A 15,068-nucleotide genomic window follows, 5' to 3' on the forward strand; every position below is an offset into this window, starting at 1 on the left:
GAAAGAGTACTCTGAGGTAGATCTGAGTCTTTGGGACAGGAGGATTCCCTTGTCTGAGCTGGGGTGGAGATAGGGCTCAAGCTCCTTCAGAAATAGAGTAACTTTTTAAAAAATAAATGCATAATGAGCTGTTCATGGGCAGGTAATCTTTGCACATGATTCTGCTGAACAAGGGTGTAAATATAGGGCAGCTCCATTTTTCGAAAGCAAATTTTCCAAGTATCAGGGAAATTGTAGAAAAACTCAAGTGTGTGTAGAGGTGGGGGAGGAATTCAGAATTAACATTTGTGAGCTCTTTCAGAGTCTACTTGGTAACCAAATTCGACAGTCAGGAAAGGCAATCATTCTTCTTAAAGGCTCATCCTATTTTTGAGCAGCAATTTGTAGTTAAAAAATAAAAGTACAAGAACAATGTTGTAACAGAGGAAAAAGACAGGGGAGGAAGGTTAAACTTTTCTGAATGCAGTATATTTTTGAGATATTTTATACATAGAAATATGATAGAAGTGTTTGTAGGTTTATTTGTTAAAGGAGCTTGAAATTTCTGCATCTTTTTAAAAATCTTCTGTAAATCCTCAGGCTGATATGCAGGCATCCTATGCAAGGTAATTAAGTAGGAAGTGTTTCCCTGTTATGTTTGCATTATTGATTGTCTCTTAAGTTCCTGGAAGGTGGGTGGGGCAGCCAAGGAGCTCATATAATTAAGACATATATTAAAATTGGGAGGTAAGGAACAGAAGTTGTTAATGACTTCAAATTAAGTAATTAAATCAATGAGACGTGGTAGGGGATTCCTTCCTGACAGTGCACTGAAAGTTTGGACAAATTATAGAAAAGATTTGAAATTATTTTGGGCACTGGGGGAAATGCTTCTTCTGGGCAGACTTTAAGATGTTGTTGATCATAATATTCTCCCAGGAAAGCTCTTGCAATGTATCAGGTACAGTGAAAGTTTTTTGATATAGTGGAGAAAAGGTTAATAAGAAAACACAGAGGAAAATCTTGCTTGGTGGATTTGCCTCTTCCAGATACTCTTCAGATTTGAATGACTTTGTTTTGTCTACCCCAAAATAATTATTGTGCCCCATACAAGAGTGGGTGTGGGAATTTTGGGACATAGAGCATGGATGAGCTCAGATGAAAAGGTTTAAGTTTCCATCAGATCTTCCAGGTCAAAAGAGACTTGGAAATAAACAAGAATCTGAGGGTGCCACTTTGTTGTATCCTCAGCTTCAGAAATGATAAAAACAAGCAAAAAAAAAAAAGCTGCAGGACTATTTCTGAGAAACTATCATAAAGAAGATGCCTAAAGAAGGGTTTTTATATTGCTTGTAGGTAATTCCAGCAGTGCCAAGACAGACATGGACATGGCCTATGAGAGAGCCCGGGTGCACTTTGGCTCTGAGGACACTGCCAGCAGCCCTGTGGTGGGCAAGGTGGGTCATCTCTGGGTGTTTCTTGCTTGTTCCTTGCACTGTATCCTTATTCATCTTTGTTCTTGGAGTAATAGAAATGTGTTCTTCCTTACTTCAAAAACACACCCTTGCATGTATTCATCTCTCTACAGGTGCTATTTGATGGACTTGTACTGGTGTGTGTTTAACTCTCAGTTAGAGTGGATTTTGAGGGAAGATCTTGAAATTCTGAGGAGATTTTATTATCAATTAATGGGAAAGCAACTGCTTGATTATAGGTGTATTACCTTCCTCTGACTCATGAAAAGCATTATTTGGAAAGACAAATTTTTCAGACCATGCTTCATTTGTGAGAACTGTTTTGCAGCAAGGAATAAAAACTCTGAACTTCCTGTAGGTTTTCAGTCATTATGAGCCTTTTTTCTTTTTGTGGTCTGCTTTTTAGGAAGACTCACCCGGAAGTGAAGAGCACAAATATGCTCTCAAATTCTAAAACTGCAAACCAAAATCTGGAGAGAAACTCTGGCTCAGTGTGACCTTGGTGGACATTTTCTCTTTTCCTCTTTGTATAATGTTGTTGATCAAGTTTTAGTTCTATCAAGTTGGCAGCTGCCCAGTTTGTGGGAAGTCCCTTGTTCTTCCTTTTCTCAAGCTGTGCTGAGTAACTTTGTTTGACTTCAGTGTCGAGCTCTGCAGAAAAATAGAAGGATAATGAAGTTAACAAGCTGTTGCTTTTTTGAAAACCTACATATTTTTTTTTTTCAGGCCACCAGTTGCAGTGGGTAGAGAACACAGATGATAGGCCAGGTTTTTGCTGGATAGGTGCCAATTATAACATCTAAAACAATCCTTCTGTATCTGTGCTTTGCAGTCCATACTGAAGAAGACTGTGACAGTGACAGAAACTCCTTCAGCAGTTTTCCACTACAGTGCTGTGCAGGATTCCTGTAACAGCAAACATATTGATGCCATCGTTGAAGCAGCCAAGAAAGACCTCTCAACCCTGATGAAACTTGATGTAAGTTAATGCAGGAAAAACTGGCTTTGTTTTTGCTTTTCATCTCATTCTGTCAGGCACTAAAAGGGAAATTGTCTCCTTAACACACTGTAGATTAGCTGAATGTCTTGTTCTCTAGGCTATTGAAGTTATTAGCAGGCCTGAAGTAAATCTGAATTATTCAGCCACTTACAAAGAGCCCACTGAAATGCATGAACCTTTGCTCTCTGTACACAGTTACCCATTGAGAAATGAATGTGCATTTTCTACTGCCTTGTGATTCCATTGCTCTCACATTCTGGGTGAAGGAGTTAAGTAAAGGTGTTCAGATGATTGCTGAACCTATTCATCCTCTTGGCACAGCATCTGAGTGCCTTGTTTGATTTTTTGGAATTGAATCTGCATTTGGCCAGTGGCTGTAAGTGCATTTCATACCTGAGGGACACATCTGTTCCCCGTGTGCTCACAGTCAGTATTGAGCTGCTGTAGCCTCTGTTTTAAGAGATCTCTCTGAATGACACTTAGTAGGGCTTAAAAGATTTTACTTTTGAACTTTAACATTCCCTACTGCCTTTCCCCTTGCAACTTGAAAATCTTGGGTGTGATCTTTCAGTGAGAGTGGAGATACCCCTGTACCTGGTGGCTGCTTTGGCTAAGGGCTGTGATACTGGCTGTTGTTCTGCAGGAGACTGAACTGTCATGTCATTTTCAGTTTTTGCAGGCATCTGTATCCTCATAGAACACTTCCAGGGATGGGGCAGCCACAGCTGCCCTGGGCAACCTGTTCCAGTGTCTCACTACCCTCACACTAAAGAATTTTCTCCTAATGTCTCACTTAAATCTCCCCTCTTCCAGTTTTAATCCATCACCCCTTGTCCTATCACTCCTGCCCTTGACAAAAGTCACTCCCCAGCTTACACAAAGACTGTTTTACAAGAAATTCTTGTTACAGATGGAGTGAAATAGGACTAGATGCTTTTGCCTGCTCTGTTCAACCTCCAGTTCCTGATAGTGGCCTCAGACACAGCTTGTGATGAAATCTGGTATCCAACATCCAACTGATGGCTTCCTTTTTAGACCTATCAGACCACAAGGACAAATTCCCAGATCACTGAAGCTACTGATTGTAGCACTTTTGCTTTTTAAAAAAAGTCCAGAATAGATTTCTCAGTAATTAACAAGTAACAAGATGAGAGTTGAGGTGAATTGGAACAACATTCTTAAAATTCAGCACCTTAAAATGCAGATCTTCATGTTACAAATTGGTGTTTGTAACATGAAGATCTAAATACTAATGAAATAAGGAAGACTTGACAGACTTTGATCTAAACAGCACCTTAGTTTTTCACAAGTGATTAGGAATCTGATGGAATGTATCCAAATACTAAAAATCTTGGTCATTTAAAGGTCAGTGTTAAATTTTTCCATGCAGGGTGGCAGAAGTTGATTCTTCTACAGGCAATTTAAGAAAAATCTTACTGTGTTTAAAATATTTATGTTCAATACTGCTTACACCAGGAAGAAAATGAATTTTGAAAGCTCTTCTCTTATAAAGAAAATGAGCTCAGATCTTTTTATTAGCTGGCTGGAGGCATTTTAAGATGTTATTTTTCAGAGCAGTCAACTGGTGTGGATAAAGTCAGGATGTTTTGATGACAGATGGTGGTGTGTTGTTTTTTTGATGTTTGGTATCTGTGTTTTTTTTTTTTTTTTCATGAGACTAAGAGAGAGAGAAGGGGATAATCTGCTATAGGAGAGAGGCAAAAGTATTTCAGATGACCTCTAGGACTCTGACTTCAGAATTAGTATTTTCTTTTTCTTTTGTTCTAAATAACTTGCATTTCTTGAGCCTCTGTCACAAATTGTTTTCAGCCTTGTACAACTTCTAGGTGTTTGCAGCTTTATCAGAAGTTATGGCACACGAGCTGAACAATGTTGCAGGGCATTTCTTCCCTCTGAGTTGTAAAATAATTGAGTCTCTTCCTTTGACACAAAAAATTGTCTGTCCCAATTAATAGGTGCCTTGGTTTGTTGTTAATAAGTGGTTTGTGCTTTCACTTGTGCATCAACCTCTGCTAAGTTATTATTTATTCTAGTAACACAAAGAAAGACAAACTTGGTGTAAAATAGATTTTGTTGTGCTAGCAACTTCTTTTCCTAACAGCTGGAGGAGGCTGGAGGGGATCAGTGCAGTTATTTAGCTCTAACCCTGCAACTCTGCAAGGTGGATTCAGGTTTGCTGGTCTTGCCTTTTCGAGTGAGAATCACAGAATGGTCATGGTTGGAAAGGACCTCTGAGGTCACTGAGTCCAACCATCATCACAAAAAAGCACCACAAAGCACACCACCCAACTCCCCCCCAACAAAACCCCCAAACAAACACAAACACCCCCCACACTTCACCAGATAACACCCACAGAAGAAAACCCACTAGAGTGTGCCCTGAAGTGCCACATCCACATGCTTCTTTAATACCTCCAAGTACGGTGACTCGGCCACCTCCCTGGGCAGCTGTTCCAGTGCCCAACCACTCTTTCAGTACAGAAATTCTTCCTAATATCCAGTCTAACCCTCCTCTGGTGCAACTTCAGGCCATTTCCTCTGGTTCTGTCATTATTCACTTGGGACCAGAGCCCAGCTCCCACCTCCCTGCAACCTCCTTTCAGGTCATTGTAGAGAGCAATGAGGTCTCCCCTCAGACTCCTCCAAACTAAACATAAGTTTAAGAAGCCAATAGGATGGATCTTGTCTGTGACCTTGTTTGTCAACTCATTTGCTGCTCAATGAGGGCAGTAATAGCACAGAAAAGGAGGATTTCAAGGACTGCTTGGAGGTCACTCAGTCTTTTCATGCCCGAGGCAGAATCAAATATTACCAAATCATTTCTGGCAGGTTTTTATCTAAGCTGTTCTTAAATATCTCCAATGATGAGGACTTCACAGCTTTGTGTATGATCTCTTCCAATACTTAAGCAGTCTTACACATGAGGAAAATACTTGCAACATTTTTATATTTTTTTTTTAGAGCTAATGCAGCCAAAAAAATCCACTGATAGGTAGAGCTCATTAGGGAGCTTGTATTCCCTTACTGTGAGATGCTTTCATACCTAAAACTTTGTCTTTAAGTGTAAGTAATAATACATAATCAGAAATGTTTATAAATAGAAAAAAATCATATAAATTAGTTGAATTGATATTGCTGAACTGAAATATTTTGACAAGTGCTTGTCAGGTTCTTTGCTCTCGATACGCTCCTGTGGAACAGATTGGTGTCAGTAAAACTAGTTTTGGATGAAAATCTGTTCTTTTTATTAGCTGTAGGTATAAAGAATAATTCTGATGGTTTCATGGGCTCTATTTTTTTTCAACGAAAAATGAAAAGAAAAAAGCCTGGCATATCATTTACAATGGTGAAATGTTTACATCTCTGCTATGTTGTTTTCCTGCTGCCATGAGGGAAACCTCATGGATGATTTTGCTCTGCTGCTGAACTGTCTCTTGCTGGGTGTGCAGCTCTCTCACTTTTAGTGGTTCTACCATGTCCTACCAACACACAGCAGTGTCCAACTTTGCCTTGCAAAGGTGAAGGTGCCAGACACCAGGACTGCACTGTCCCTCTGGCATAATGCAAGAATCACACACAACTGTGCCTGTGTTTCCTACCCTTGCTTTTTGGGTGATGATGATAAAATGTTGAGCTTTTGGAGTTTAGCTGGTTTGGGCAAAAGTTCTTTCAAAGCAAAGGTGGCCTGAAGCGTTAGGGTTTGGTGCTGCCTGCAGGTGGGACACCGAGTGGCATGGGCAGCTCTTTGGGATGATGGAAAGCTCTCTCCAGGCCTGCTGGTTCTCTCATGTACTTGGATTGTGGTGGTGACCAGCTTTGGAGCTGGGGAGGCAGCAGCTTATACACTTAATCAGATCAGCCACTGCAAGGGTTTGGGGGTGAGCCCAAACCAAGGCAGGCTTTTGGAAAGACTCTCCCTCCCTGCAGCTCTTCAGTCAGGAGGAAAATTCCCACTCTTCTGTGCAATCCATGTGTGAACGCACACAAGAATGTATTACTTTGGGGAAGCTCTTGTTCCACAGTGTTTATGAAAATCTGCTACATGAGCAGAGCACAGCTGAGCTATGGGACCAGGGAAGGGCTGGGATAAAGCAACTGTTGGGTCATCTTGTCCAGTTCCTCCATGATGTAGACACTCTCCTCTGGTTTCACTTTCCTTTGAAAATAACTTCATATTTCATTATTTTTGTGCCAGCTAATCTAGGTCTCTTGATTATAGACCCTTAAAAGAGTCTGGGGTCAAATATAAAATCCTTAAGAATCTGGGTGTGATCAACTGAAACTAATGAAACCTTTTTCCTTCTGGAAGAAATGTTTGTTGGGTAGAGCAATACAAAAATCTTGCACCATGTTTTAGAGATTCAAGTACTTATCCTCTTTAGCAATTACTATTCTCATGTGCTTTATTTCAATGCTGCCTGATACCCTTGGATGGTCACACATGCACAGACCATTAATTCTGCCCCCTGCTCCTTTCTTCTCCAGGATCCTTCGTTGTTGAATGGCAAAGTGACCCTGCACCAGGTAACTGCTGGGACTGTGCTGTCAAGGCAAGGGGATCAGGTGAGTGAGTGACCTGGGAGCAGAAGGAAAGTGAGTCTGGCTCAGTCTTTGCCCCCCACCATGAGTGATTTATACACATTGATGATAAATACAAAAGTCCCCCTGACCCCTCTCAGACCTTCTCAGCTGCAGGTGAGGTGGTCCCAGCTCTCAGCCTTTCTGTGCACAGAGTAGCAGCAATCTGGTACCTCTCTGTGTCCAGCTCTTACATCCCTTCATGAGGAGATGTGGAGCATCATCTCACCTCTGTCCTTCCTGAGGAGCTGTGGACACCAGGCAGCTCTTTTCCATGCCCTGCACTGTGAGCTTTTGCTGAGGTCATTCTGTTGAAGTAAATTATTTCTTTTCCCTCCCTATAGAAATCCAGTGTTATTTGTTTTAGCAAAGTCAATTAGGATATGCAGATTCCTTTATAACAATACTGTGTAAATAGACCATCTTATGCAAAGCAGCTGAGGGGCAGCTGCAATTACAGTGCTGCTGTATTCTGCTCTGCTGAACTGCAGTGGCCCTCATCATGCATCTGTGATTACCCCATTATCTCCATTTGCAATTCTGTTGTTATTTCTCAGAGCTTTTACAGATGCAACCTTCATTTTTCATGACCAGACAAAAGAGAAACACATTTTTCAATATTGTGGCTGCTTATTTTTAAATATTCATAACCCGATTTTAATAATTCACCATTGTCTTATTTTATTACCTAATTGTTCAAAAACTATAGGGAGCTTTCTGGAAAACAGATTGGTTGTGATAGCACTGTCACTGGGATAGTTGCTTTTAAAGTCTCTGGGGATTGTATTGAGCTCTTTTTTTCCATCTTCTCCAGGATGTTAATGTGTGCTTTGTGGTCTCGGGGATGCTCCACGTGTACCAGCGGAAGATCGACTCGGAGGAGGACACCTGCCTCTTCATCACCCATCCAGGAGAACTTGTAGGCCAGCTTGCTGTCCTGACTGGGGAACCACTGATTTTCACCATCAAGGCCAATCGTGACTGCAGCTTCCTGTCTATCTCCAAGTCCCATTTCTATCAGTGAGTTCTGCCATGAAAATAAATCTTGTATTTTAAATTTTTTTTAATGACCCTTTTGAACAAGGGGGAGTGGTGGATGGACACGTGGTGCAGTATGACAGAGTGGTGGGGGTTGGTAGGGGGCTCTGAGATCATCTACTCAGCCCTCGTGAGACCTCTCTTGGAGTGTTGTGTCCAGTTCTGAGCTCCCCAGTTCAAGAGAGACAGGGATCTAGTCCAATGGAGGCTACAAGGATGATGAAGGGACTGGAACATGTGCCTGATGAGGAAAGGCTGAGAGACCTGAGGCTTTCTAGTCTAGAGAGAAGACCGAGGGGGAAATCTATTAATGTCTATCAATACATGAGGTCTGGGGTCAAGAAGTCAGGGACAACTTCTTGTTAATTGTGCCCTGGGACAGGATGAGGGGCGATGGATTCAAACTGGAGCCCAGGAAGTTCCACCTCAACATGAGGAAGAACTTCTTTCCTGTGAGGGTGACAGAACCCTGGGACAGGCTGCCCAGAGAGGCTGTGGAGTCTCCGTCTCTGGAGCCTTTCCAGACCTGTCTGGATGCCTTTCTGAGCAACCTGCCCTGGTTTTGGTCCTGCTCTGGCAGGGGGGTTGGACTCAATGATCTTTGGAAGTCCCTTCCAACCCCAGCATTCTGTGATCTAGTCCAACCCCTCAGCCAGAGCAAGTTCATCCAGAGCAGGTTGTACAGGATAGCATCCAGGCTTATTTTCTATGTCTCCAGAGATGGAGCCTTCACACCCTCTTTGGGCAGCCTGTCCCTGGGCTCTGTAACCCTCCCAGGAAAGAAGTTCTTCCTTATGTTTAGGTTAAACCTCTTGTGTTCTTATTTGTGCCCATTATTCCTTGTCCTGTCACTGGACACCAGTGAAAAGGGTCTGATCCCACCCCATGTAGATATTTGCAAGTACTGCTACAACACCTCCTGTAGCAAACCAGGTATCTTACATGGGGGTTTCAAGTGCCCAGGTGAGCTCTGCCCCATCTCTCAGGCACCTTTATTTCCAGCAGGAGGTAATGCAGGGAGCATGGCAGTATTAAATGGTGGTACCTCCTTTGTTCCAGGTTTATAGAGCACTTAACCTGGTGGGGTGATTTATGATCCAAGACTCTTATACTTCATAATCCAAATAAGAAAGTCTGGCCAGCACCTGAGCTTTGCTGGGTTTGTGCTTTTTTTGCCAGGCCCTTTCTCCTCAATTCATTATTCCTTTTTGCTGGAGAACCACCTCAGTTCCATTTCCAAACACAGCCCAGGCTGTTGGATGTGTTATGAATGGTTGGTCCTGGACTAACTGTAGGTTTTCAATGCTCACTAATAGATGTCAAAGGAAAATGCCCCTGCAGATGGGAAAATGCCCAAGGTCCTTTCTGGACCTTGGAAGTAGTACATGACTTGTGACTTAATACTTAAGGGGGGCTATAGGTATTTCTTAACTAAAAAGCACACACCCAGCCCTGTATGATGACTATGGTTAGCCTTAGTGTCCCATATTAATGATTAATGCTCTTGATTTATTCCATGATCCTATTATTTAGATTTACAGTTAGTTCACACACACAATTTGGGTCAAATACCTCTATTTCCTTTTCAACTTCTCTTGCATGTGCCATCAGTCCTGTATTCTGTGTAAGGCTTTTTGAGGTTGGGTTTTCTAGGCCACTATTATGGTGTATATTTCTGTGTACTTCTTACTGTCCTGAGAATTCCAACTGTTTATATTCCTAATCCACTCTCGAGAAGAAGGTTCAGTGTTTTGTTTTTTTTTTCACCTCTGGGAAAGGCTGGATGCTGGAAAAGGGCACCTGCTGTTCTCAGCAGTGTGCTTGGTTGATGAGCTGTGTTTTCAAGTCCATGTGGTGGGTGTCATTTCCCTGACCTGGTTTCTCATGGATGCTCCCCACTTGTGTCATTTCATGTGCTATTGGATCTCTCTTCTGAACTCCTACTTTTTCTTTCTTTCTCTTTCTGCTGCTGTTTCCTCATTTGTTTTTTACTTCAAATTTCATGTTGTTGACTCAGCCAACCAGTCAGATCTTACCTTTTCCTCCTCTTCTTCATTTCTGATATTCAGTCCTGGACTGACTCATTTGCTTGAATTCATTTTTCTGAATTTTCTCTCTTGAGAATTGACTTCTGTCTTGTTTATCCCAACTTATATTTTTGCTTCTATTAACTCCTTACCAGTCAGTGATCTCAGGCCTATCACTGTCACCTCTTCATGATTTTTGGGACCTGTGCAAGTCTTTCTTTTTCTCCTTTAAAAGTTCCTTGCCAGTTCTCTGCCTTTTCACTGTGATCACTGTGATCTTCCAGAGTTCCATCTTCACCATTTCTCATGAAACACAAGTTTTAGATCGCTTCTAACTCCTATTCCCATATCTGCAGGTATCATTGTAGAAAGTCTTTGAAAAGCATGAGAATTCTTTTAAGTTTGTTCAGTTTTGCTTTGAACTCTATGAGAAATAATAACCTCTGTATATGGCTTTTCTCAAGAATAACAAGAGGGCAAAGCAGGAAGAACGTGGTCAATAGTGGCCACTGGGCAAAGAGCACAGTAATGGAAGGAGCCTGGGATTTAGATCTGGATGTTGGAAGTTGGACAACAGGTTAACCCTTTTCACTGAAACTTTGGTGCAGGAGCCTTTTATGTGGTGCTACCATGACTCAGTATCTATAAATGTAGCCTTGAATCTGGGGGTAACACAAGCTAATCATATAGCACACAGCTGAAATGCTTTGCTGTTTTGCTGATCTCCTGTAGCCAGTGTGCAGTGCCTACACTGCAACTGTTGGGGTCTCCTGACAAACAGGGTAATCAAGTTGTCACCAGACTTTCTGGAGGGAATATGTTCAGGTTCTGAAGTACTGGGGGCTCTGTCACATTTTCTGCTTCAGTGAATTTCACAGCTTGGAGTCTCATTCTTGCCAGAATAGCAGGAAAGCTTTGATTTTTATTTTGTATTGCCAGCCAAGCTGAATATCAAATTGTATCCACATCTACAAGAATATCTGCTTAAGTCTCAGGCTTTCACAGACACTAGTTTAGCCTTTTCATCATTATATTTGGTGAGCTTTCTAATAAAGAATCCTGAGAATCCCTCCAGAACAGATTTCTGTAGTACAGAGTTGTGGTTTTTAATTTTCCCAGTTCAAGGTGTTTGCCAAGATGAAAATGCCCAAGTAAGAGGAAGGAAACCTGGCTGATAATGGAGACAAAAATGTACTTTTTTTTCTTCTTGTGCATCAGAGTGGCTTTTACTAATGCTAATACTCTTGTAGAAGCTGTAGAGTGCTCAGTGAAATAACAGAGGGCTCCAGATGGAAATAAAAGCAGTCTGTTAGTGGCTTAAATTTTGAATGCATTAAGTATTAAGATACATGTCTTGAGGGAGGAAAAGGAGTAAAATGGCTTTTATTGATCACAGCAAACAGCCTGTGTGAGTGGAGACCTTGAGGGCTAAAGAAGCAAGTAGAGTAAAAGCAATGAGCTTTTACTCCATTCAGGAGTTTTGGGGGGATTTCTTTAACCTTCAGATCAGCTGAGAAGAGGGATGAGTGCATTATGTGTGTTGAGGGATTAGGATTGTTTGTTTATTAGGGTTTATCCTGGTCTGCTTTCTCTACCTCCTTTGGTCTGTGCTCCAAGTTCCATCAGTGTGGTACAGTTTCCATAAGAGACCATGTTGTTTTCATGGCAGTAACAGCTTATCAAACCCAAAGTGGTCTGTGGGCATCTTGGGTGAGAGATGGGGGCATGGAAATCTCAAGGCAAGAGAGAGGGACAGAAGAGGAAAGCTGGCCTGCTTTTTCCTAGACCTGCTTTGATGGCTGGGTTTGGGGCAGCACTAAATGCAAGAGCTGGTGTTCAGTTTAACCTACTAATGGCACAGATGAGTGCAGGGGGAGAACTGTGAAGAGCTCAGTGTGGAACAGGGATATATGCCTAGGCATCTCTGCTGTTCCAATTTCAGGGATTTTGGCTGAAGAAACAATACGCTTAATTATTATGAAGTAATTTGAGGCATTGGGTAAGGAGAGAAGATAAACTCCCTGTGTGCTGCACTTGACCCCGAGTTACTGTCAGCTCTGGGTCTCTGGCTGCAGCTTTAGGACTAAGGAGTGAGACATCTGATGGTTTAGGAACTTCAGGGCAGTTTCTGTGCTTCATCCAGGCTCTTGCTGAGTCTGCTTTTGTTACTGTGTTCTAGGATCATGGATCTCTACTCAGGCTTCCTCTCATTTCTGCCAGGTTGCAGTGATCCCCAAGGAACCCTATTTCAGTTAAGGAACAAAGACTGACAATACTCTTTCCATACCTTTCTCTCCTCCTCCCTATTTTTAGGGTGCAAGGATCCAGAGCTTCCATGATTTGTGCTTAGTAAGAGTACCCTCATACACAGGGTCTCCTGAGCAGATTGTCAGGTATTTTCATTTTCTTTTCTGCCCATGTGTGTCTTTCGTGTAGCTCCCTGATCTCTGTTTCACACACTGGCTCTGCACACACTTAACTCTTTCTGAATTGTGGTGCCTTGTGTGAAGTACCTAATTTTTCAGTCAGCCACCAGTTGTTCTTGATGCTGCACAGGAACAGATGTCCTGGCAGCTACACCATTTAGAGATGTGTGTGATCAGCTCAGTCCTGTGGGGCAGGACTGTAAGTGCTTCAGTGAGAGCTGGAGTGCTCACTCCCAAGGGAACAGGACACAATGATCTTCAGGCAGGAAGGAATGAGAAATAAGACATTGACCTCAGGCCTTTCAGTCAGTGTTGAGTTTGCAGTTAATCACTGGCAGGACAAAGTTCAGTTTGGGAGAAGTATTGAGTGACATGGTGTCTTTACTGTTAAACACTTTAAGCATCGGCGTGAAGATGAGAAGCTTTATTAGAAGATGTTTCAGTTCTTTTTGGCCTTTGCGAAGGGAAAAAGGAGACATTTGTAATACAGAGCAGGTCACTTGTTTTGAAGAGCATCAGACTTCATGTGTAAGACCTGGAAAAAAATCCAGAGGAAGCTGTGTACGTGTGAGGGATTGAGAGGTACAGAATGGCAGGGAGGGACAATCTTCTGGACAGTACAAACATTTTGCTGAATTATAAGAGACCTGGATGAAGGGGAGGTTTGGAGGGTGGCTCATAAACAAGAGCTAGCCTGGCTCTTATCGACCCCACTGCTCACTTGAAGAAGGGAATTGGGCCAGGCAGCAGGACTAGCAAGCAGCCAGTAGCCTGGTCCTAATGCTACTATGACAGGGTCAGTTTGGAGTGATGTTTATTTTGGGTTAAGTCAACAGGCTGGTCAGACCAATTGTCAAATTATCACTGATTGTGGTTGTGGTGATAGTGTGTGTGTGTGGGGGGGGAGCTTGTGCTAAATTCTGAATTAGTGCCAATGTTTCTGCCCCATCACAGTGGTGACAGCTGCTTTGGGATGTTGTGTCTGTCTGTACCTCCTCCTAGTTTGGAGAAGTACTTCAACAACACTTTTTTTTCCTTCCAGGATAATGCGGGAGCAGCCCAGTGTGGTTCTGGGTGTGGCCCACACTGTTGTCAAGAGAATGTCCCCCTTTGTCAGGCAAATTGACTTTGCCCTGGATTGGATGGAGGTTGAGGCTGGACGAGCTGTTTACAGGTGAGACACAACAAAACTGTGCTGTCTGATGAATACTGAAGTTTTCAGAGTTAAGGAGCTGGGCTCCCTTGGTGATACATAGAATAAGAAACTAATTGGAGTAAATTTATCAACCATTCCATCAGGTTTGGCCTATTTTGAGATTATTTTCTTTCTGCAGTACCATTCAACATTGCTTCAGTCTCTTGTCTCCTGGCGTTATTAAGATTCTTTCGTGCTATTCCTCATCCTTTCTGTTGTCTTGGCAAGCTTTTCAAGTGACATAATTGGTTAAGACACAGACAGCTGTATGTTCTGGTGATAGTTTCTGCATTGAGCAGCTATTGCTGAAAGGGTTTTTCAGCCTTTCTGAAATAAACAACAAAACCCAAAGATAAATGAGGCTTATTCAGTAGTAAATTGAAAACAGGCACTGCACTTCATTTATGGGACAGGAGTTATCCTTGGGAACACTTAGTTTTATGGGTTTTTTGGTGCTAGGATGCACTTGAGCCTTTATATAGTTGTTGCACTGGTGGGAGAATAAAGGTCTAAATTAGTATATGTTCTATATAATTTTAATTTTTATAACTATACCTGCACCTCTAATTTTAATGGAAATTTTGGATTGCTTCTTAGAATCTTTTAGACTTCCTTACATTAGTTTTAACTCCACTGCCAGAAAAGCATGGCACTTTGTCCACGTGCTGAGTTATGCAGGAATGTGCACAGCAAACAGCACTCTTATCTTGAACCCTGGATACAGCAAAACCTTCCAGATAGGCTAAGATGTGTGCACCAAGAGGAATCCAAATCCTGAGCCACTCTGGATTTTTGTCTCTGACCTGCAGCATCCATATTGCCCTTGCAATGCCAACAACCTCCTGCTGGAACTAGTGGTGAGCCTGGTGAGCCACTTGTGCCCTGGTCATCTGCCTCCAGGCCTAATGTTAACCAGCTGAGGAAAGCCTCTACATTTAAACATTGTACATTTCCAGGTCATAGAATCATAGCATAGAATAGTTTGGGTTGGAGGGACCTTAAAAATCATCTAGATCCAACCCCCCTGCATGGGCAGGGACACCTCCCACCAGACCAGGTTCCTCCAAACCCCATCTAACCTGCCCTTCAACACTTTCAGGGATGGGGCAGCCACAGCTTCTCTGGGCAACTTGGGCCATTGTCTTATCACCCTCATGGTGAATAATTTCTTCCTAATGTCTAACCTAAATCTCCCTTCTTCCAGTTTAAAGCCATCTCCCCTTGTCTCTCACCACATTGTCTTGTCCAAAGTCCCTCCCTATCTTTCCTGGAGCCCATTCAGGCACTGGAAGGTGCTCTAAGGTCTCCCTGGAGCCTTCTCTTCTCCAG

The 15,068-nt window shown here is 42.4% G+C and overlaps 1 protein-coding gene across 1 annotated transcript in view; it reads left to right on the forward strand.

Moving 5' to 3' along the window:
- PNPLA7 (patatin-like phospholipase domain containing 7) overlaps positions 1 to 15,068 on the forward strand; it is a 127,969-nt gene that overhangs the window by 20,333 nt on the left and 92,568 nt on the right. The window contains exons 13-17 of the mRNA XM_009994306.1: positions 1,336 to 1,436; positions 2,287 to 2,433; positions 6,961 to 7,038; positions 7,868 to 8,073; positions 13,587 to 13,718. Of these exons, the coding sequence (XP_009992608.1) occupies positions 1,336 to 1,436; positions 2,287 to 2,433; positions 6,961 to 7,038; positions 7,868 to 8,073; positions 13,587 to 13,718 (664 nt within the window). The remainder of the gene's footprint in view (positions 1 to 1,335; positions 1,437 to 2,286; positions 2,434 to 6,960; positions 7,039 to 7,867; positions 8,074 to 13,586; positions 13,719 to 15,068) is intronic.

The sequence above is a fragment of the Chaetura pelagica genome, unplaced genomic scaffold (assembly GCF_000747805.2).
Source record: "Chaetura pelagica isolate M959 unplaced genomic scaffold, ChaPel_1.0 scaffold132, whole genome shotgun sequence".
NCBI lineage: Eukaryota > Metazoa > Chordata > Aves > Apodiformes > Apodidae > Chaetura > Chaetura pelagica.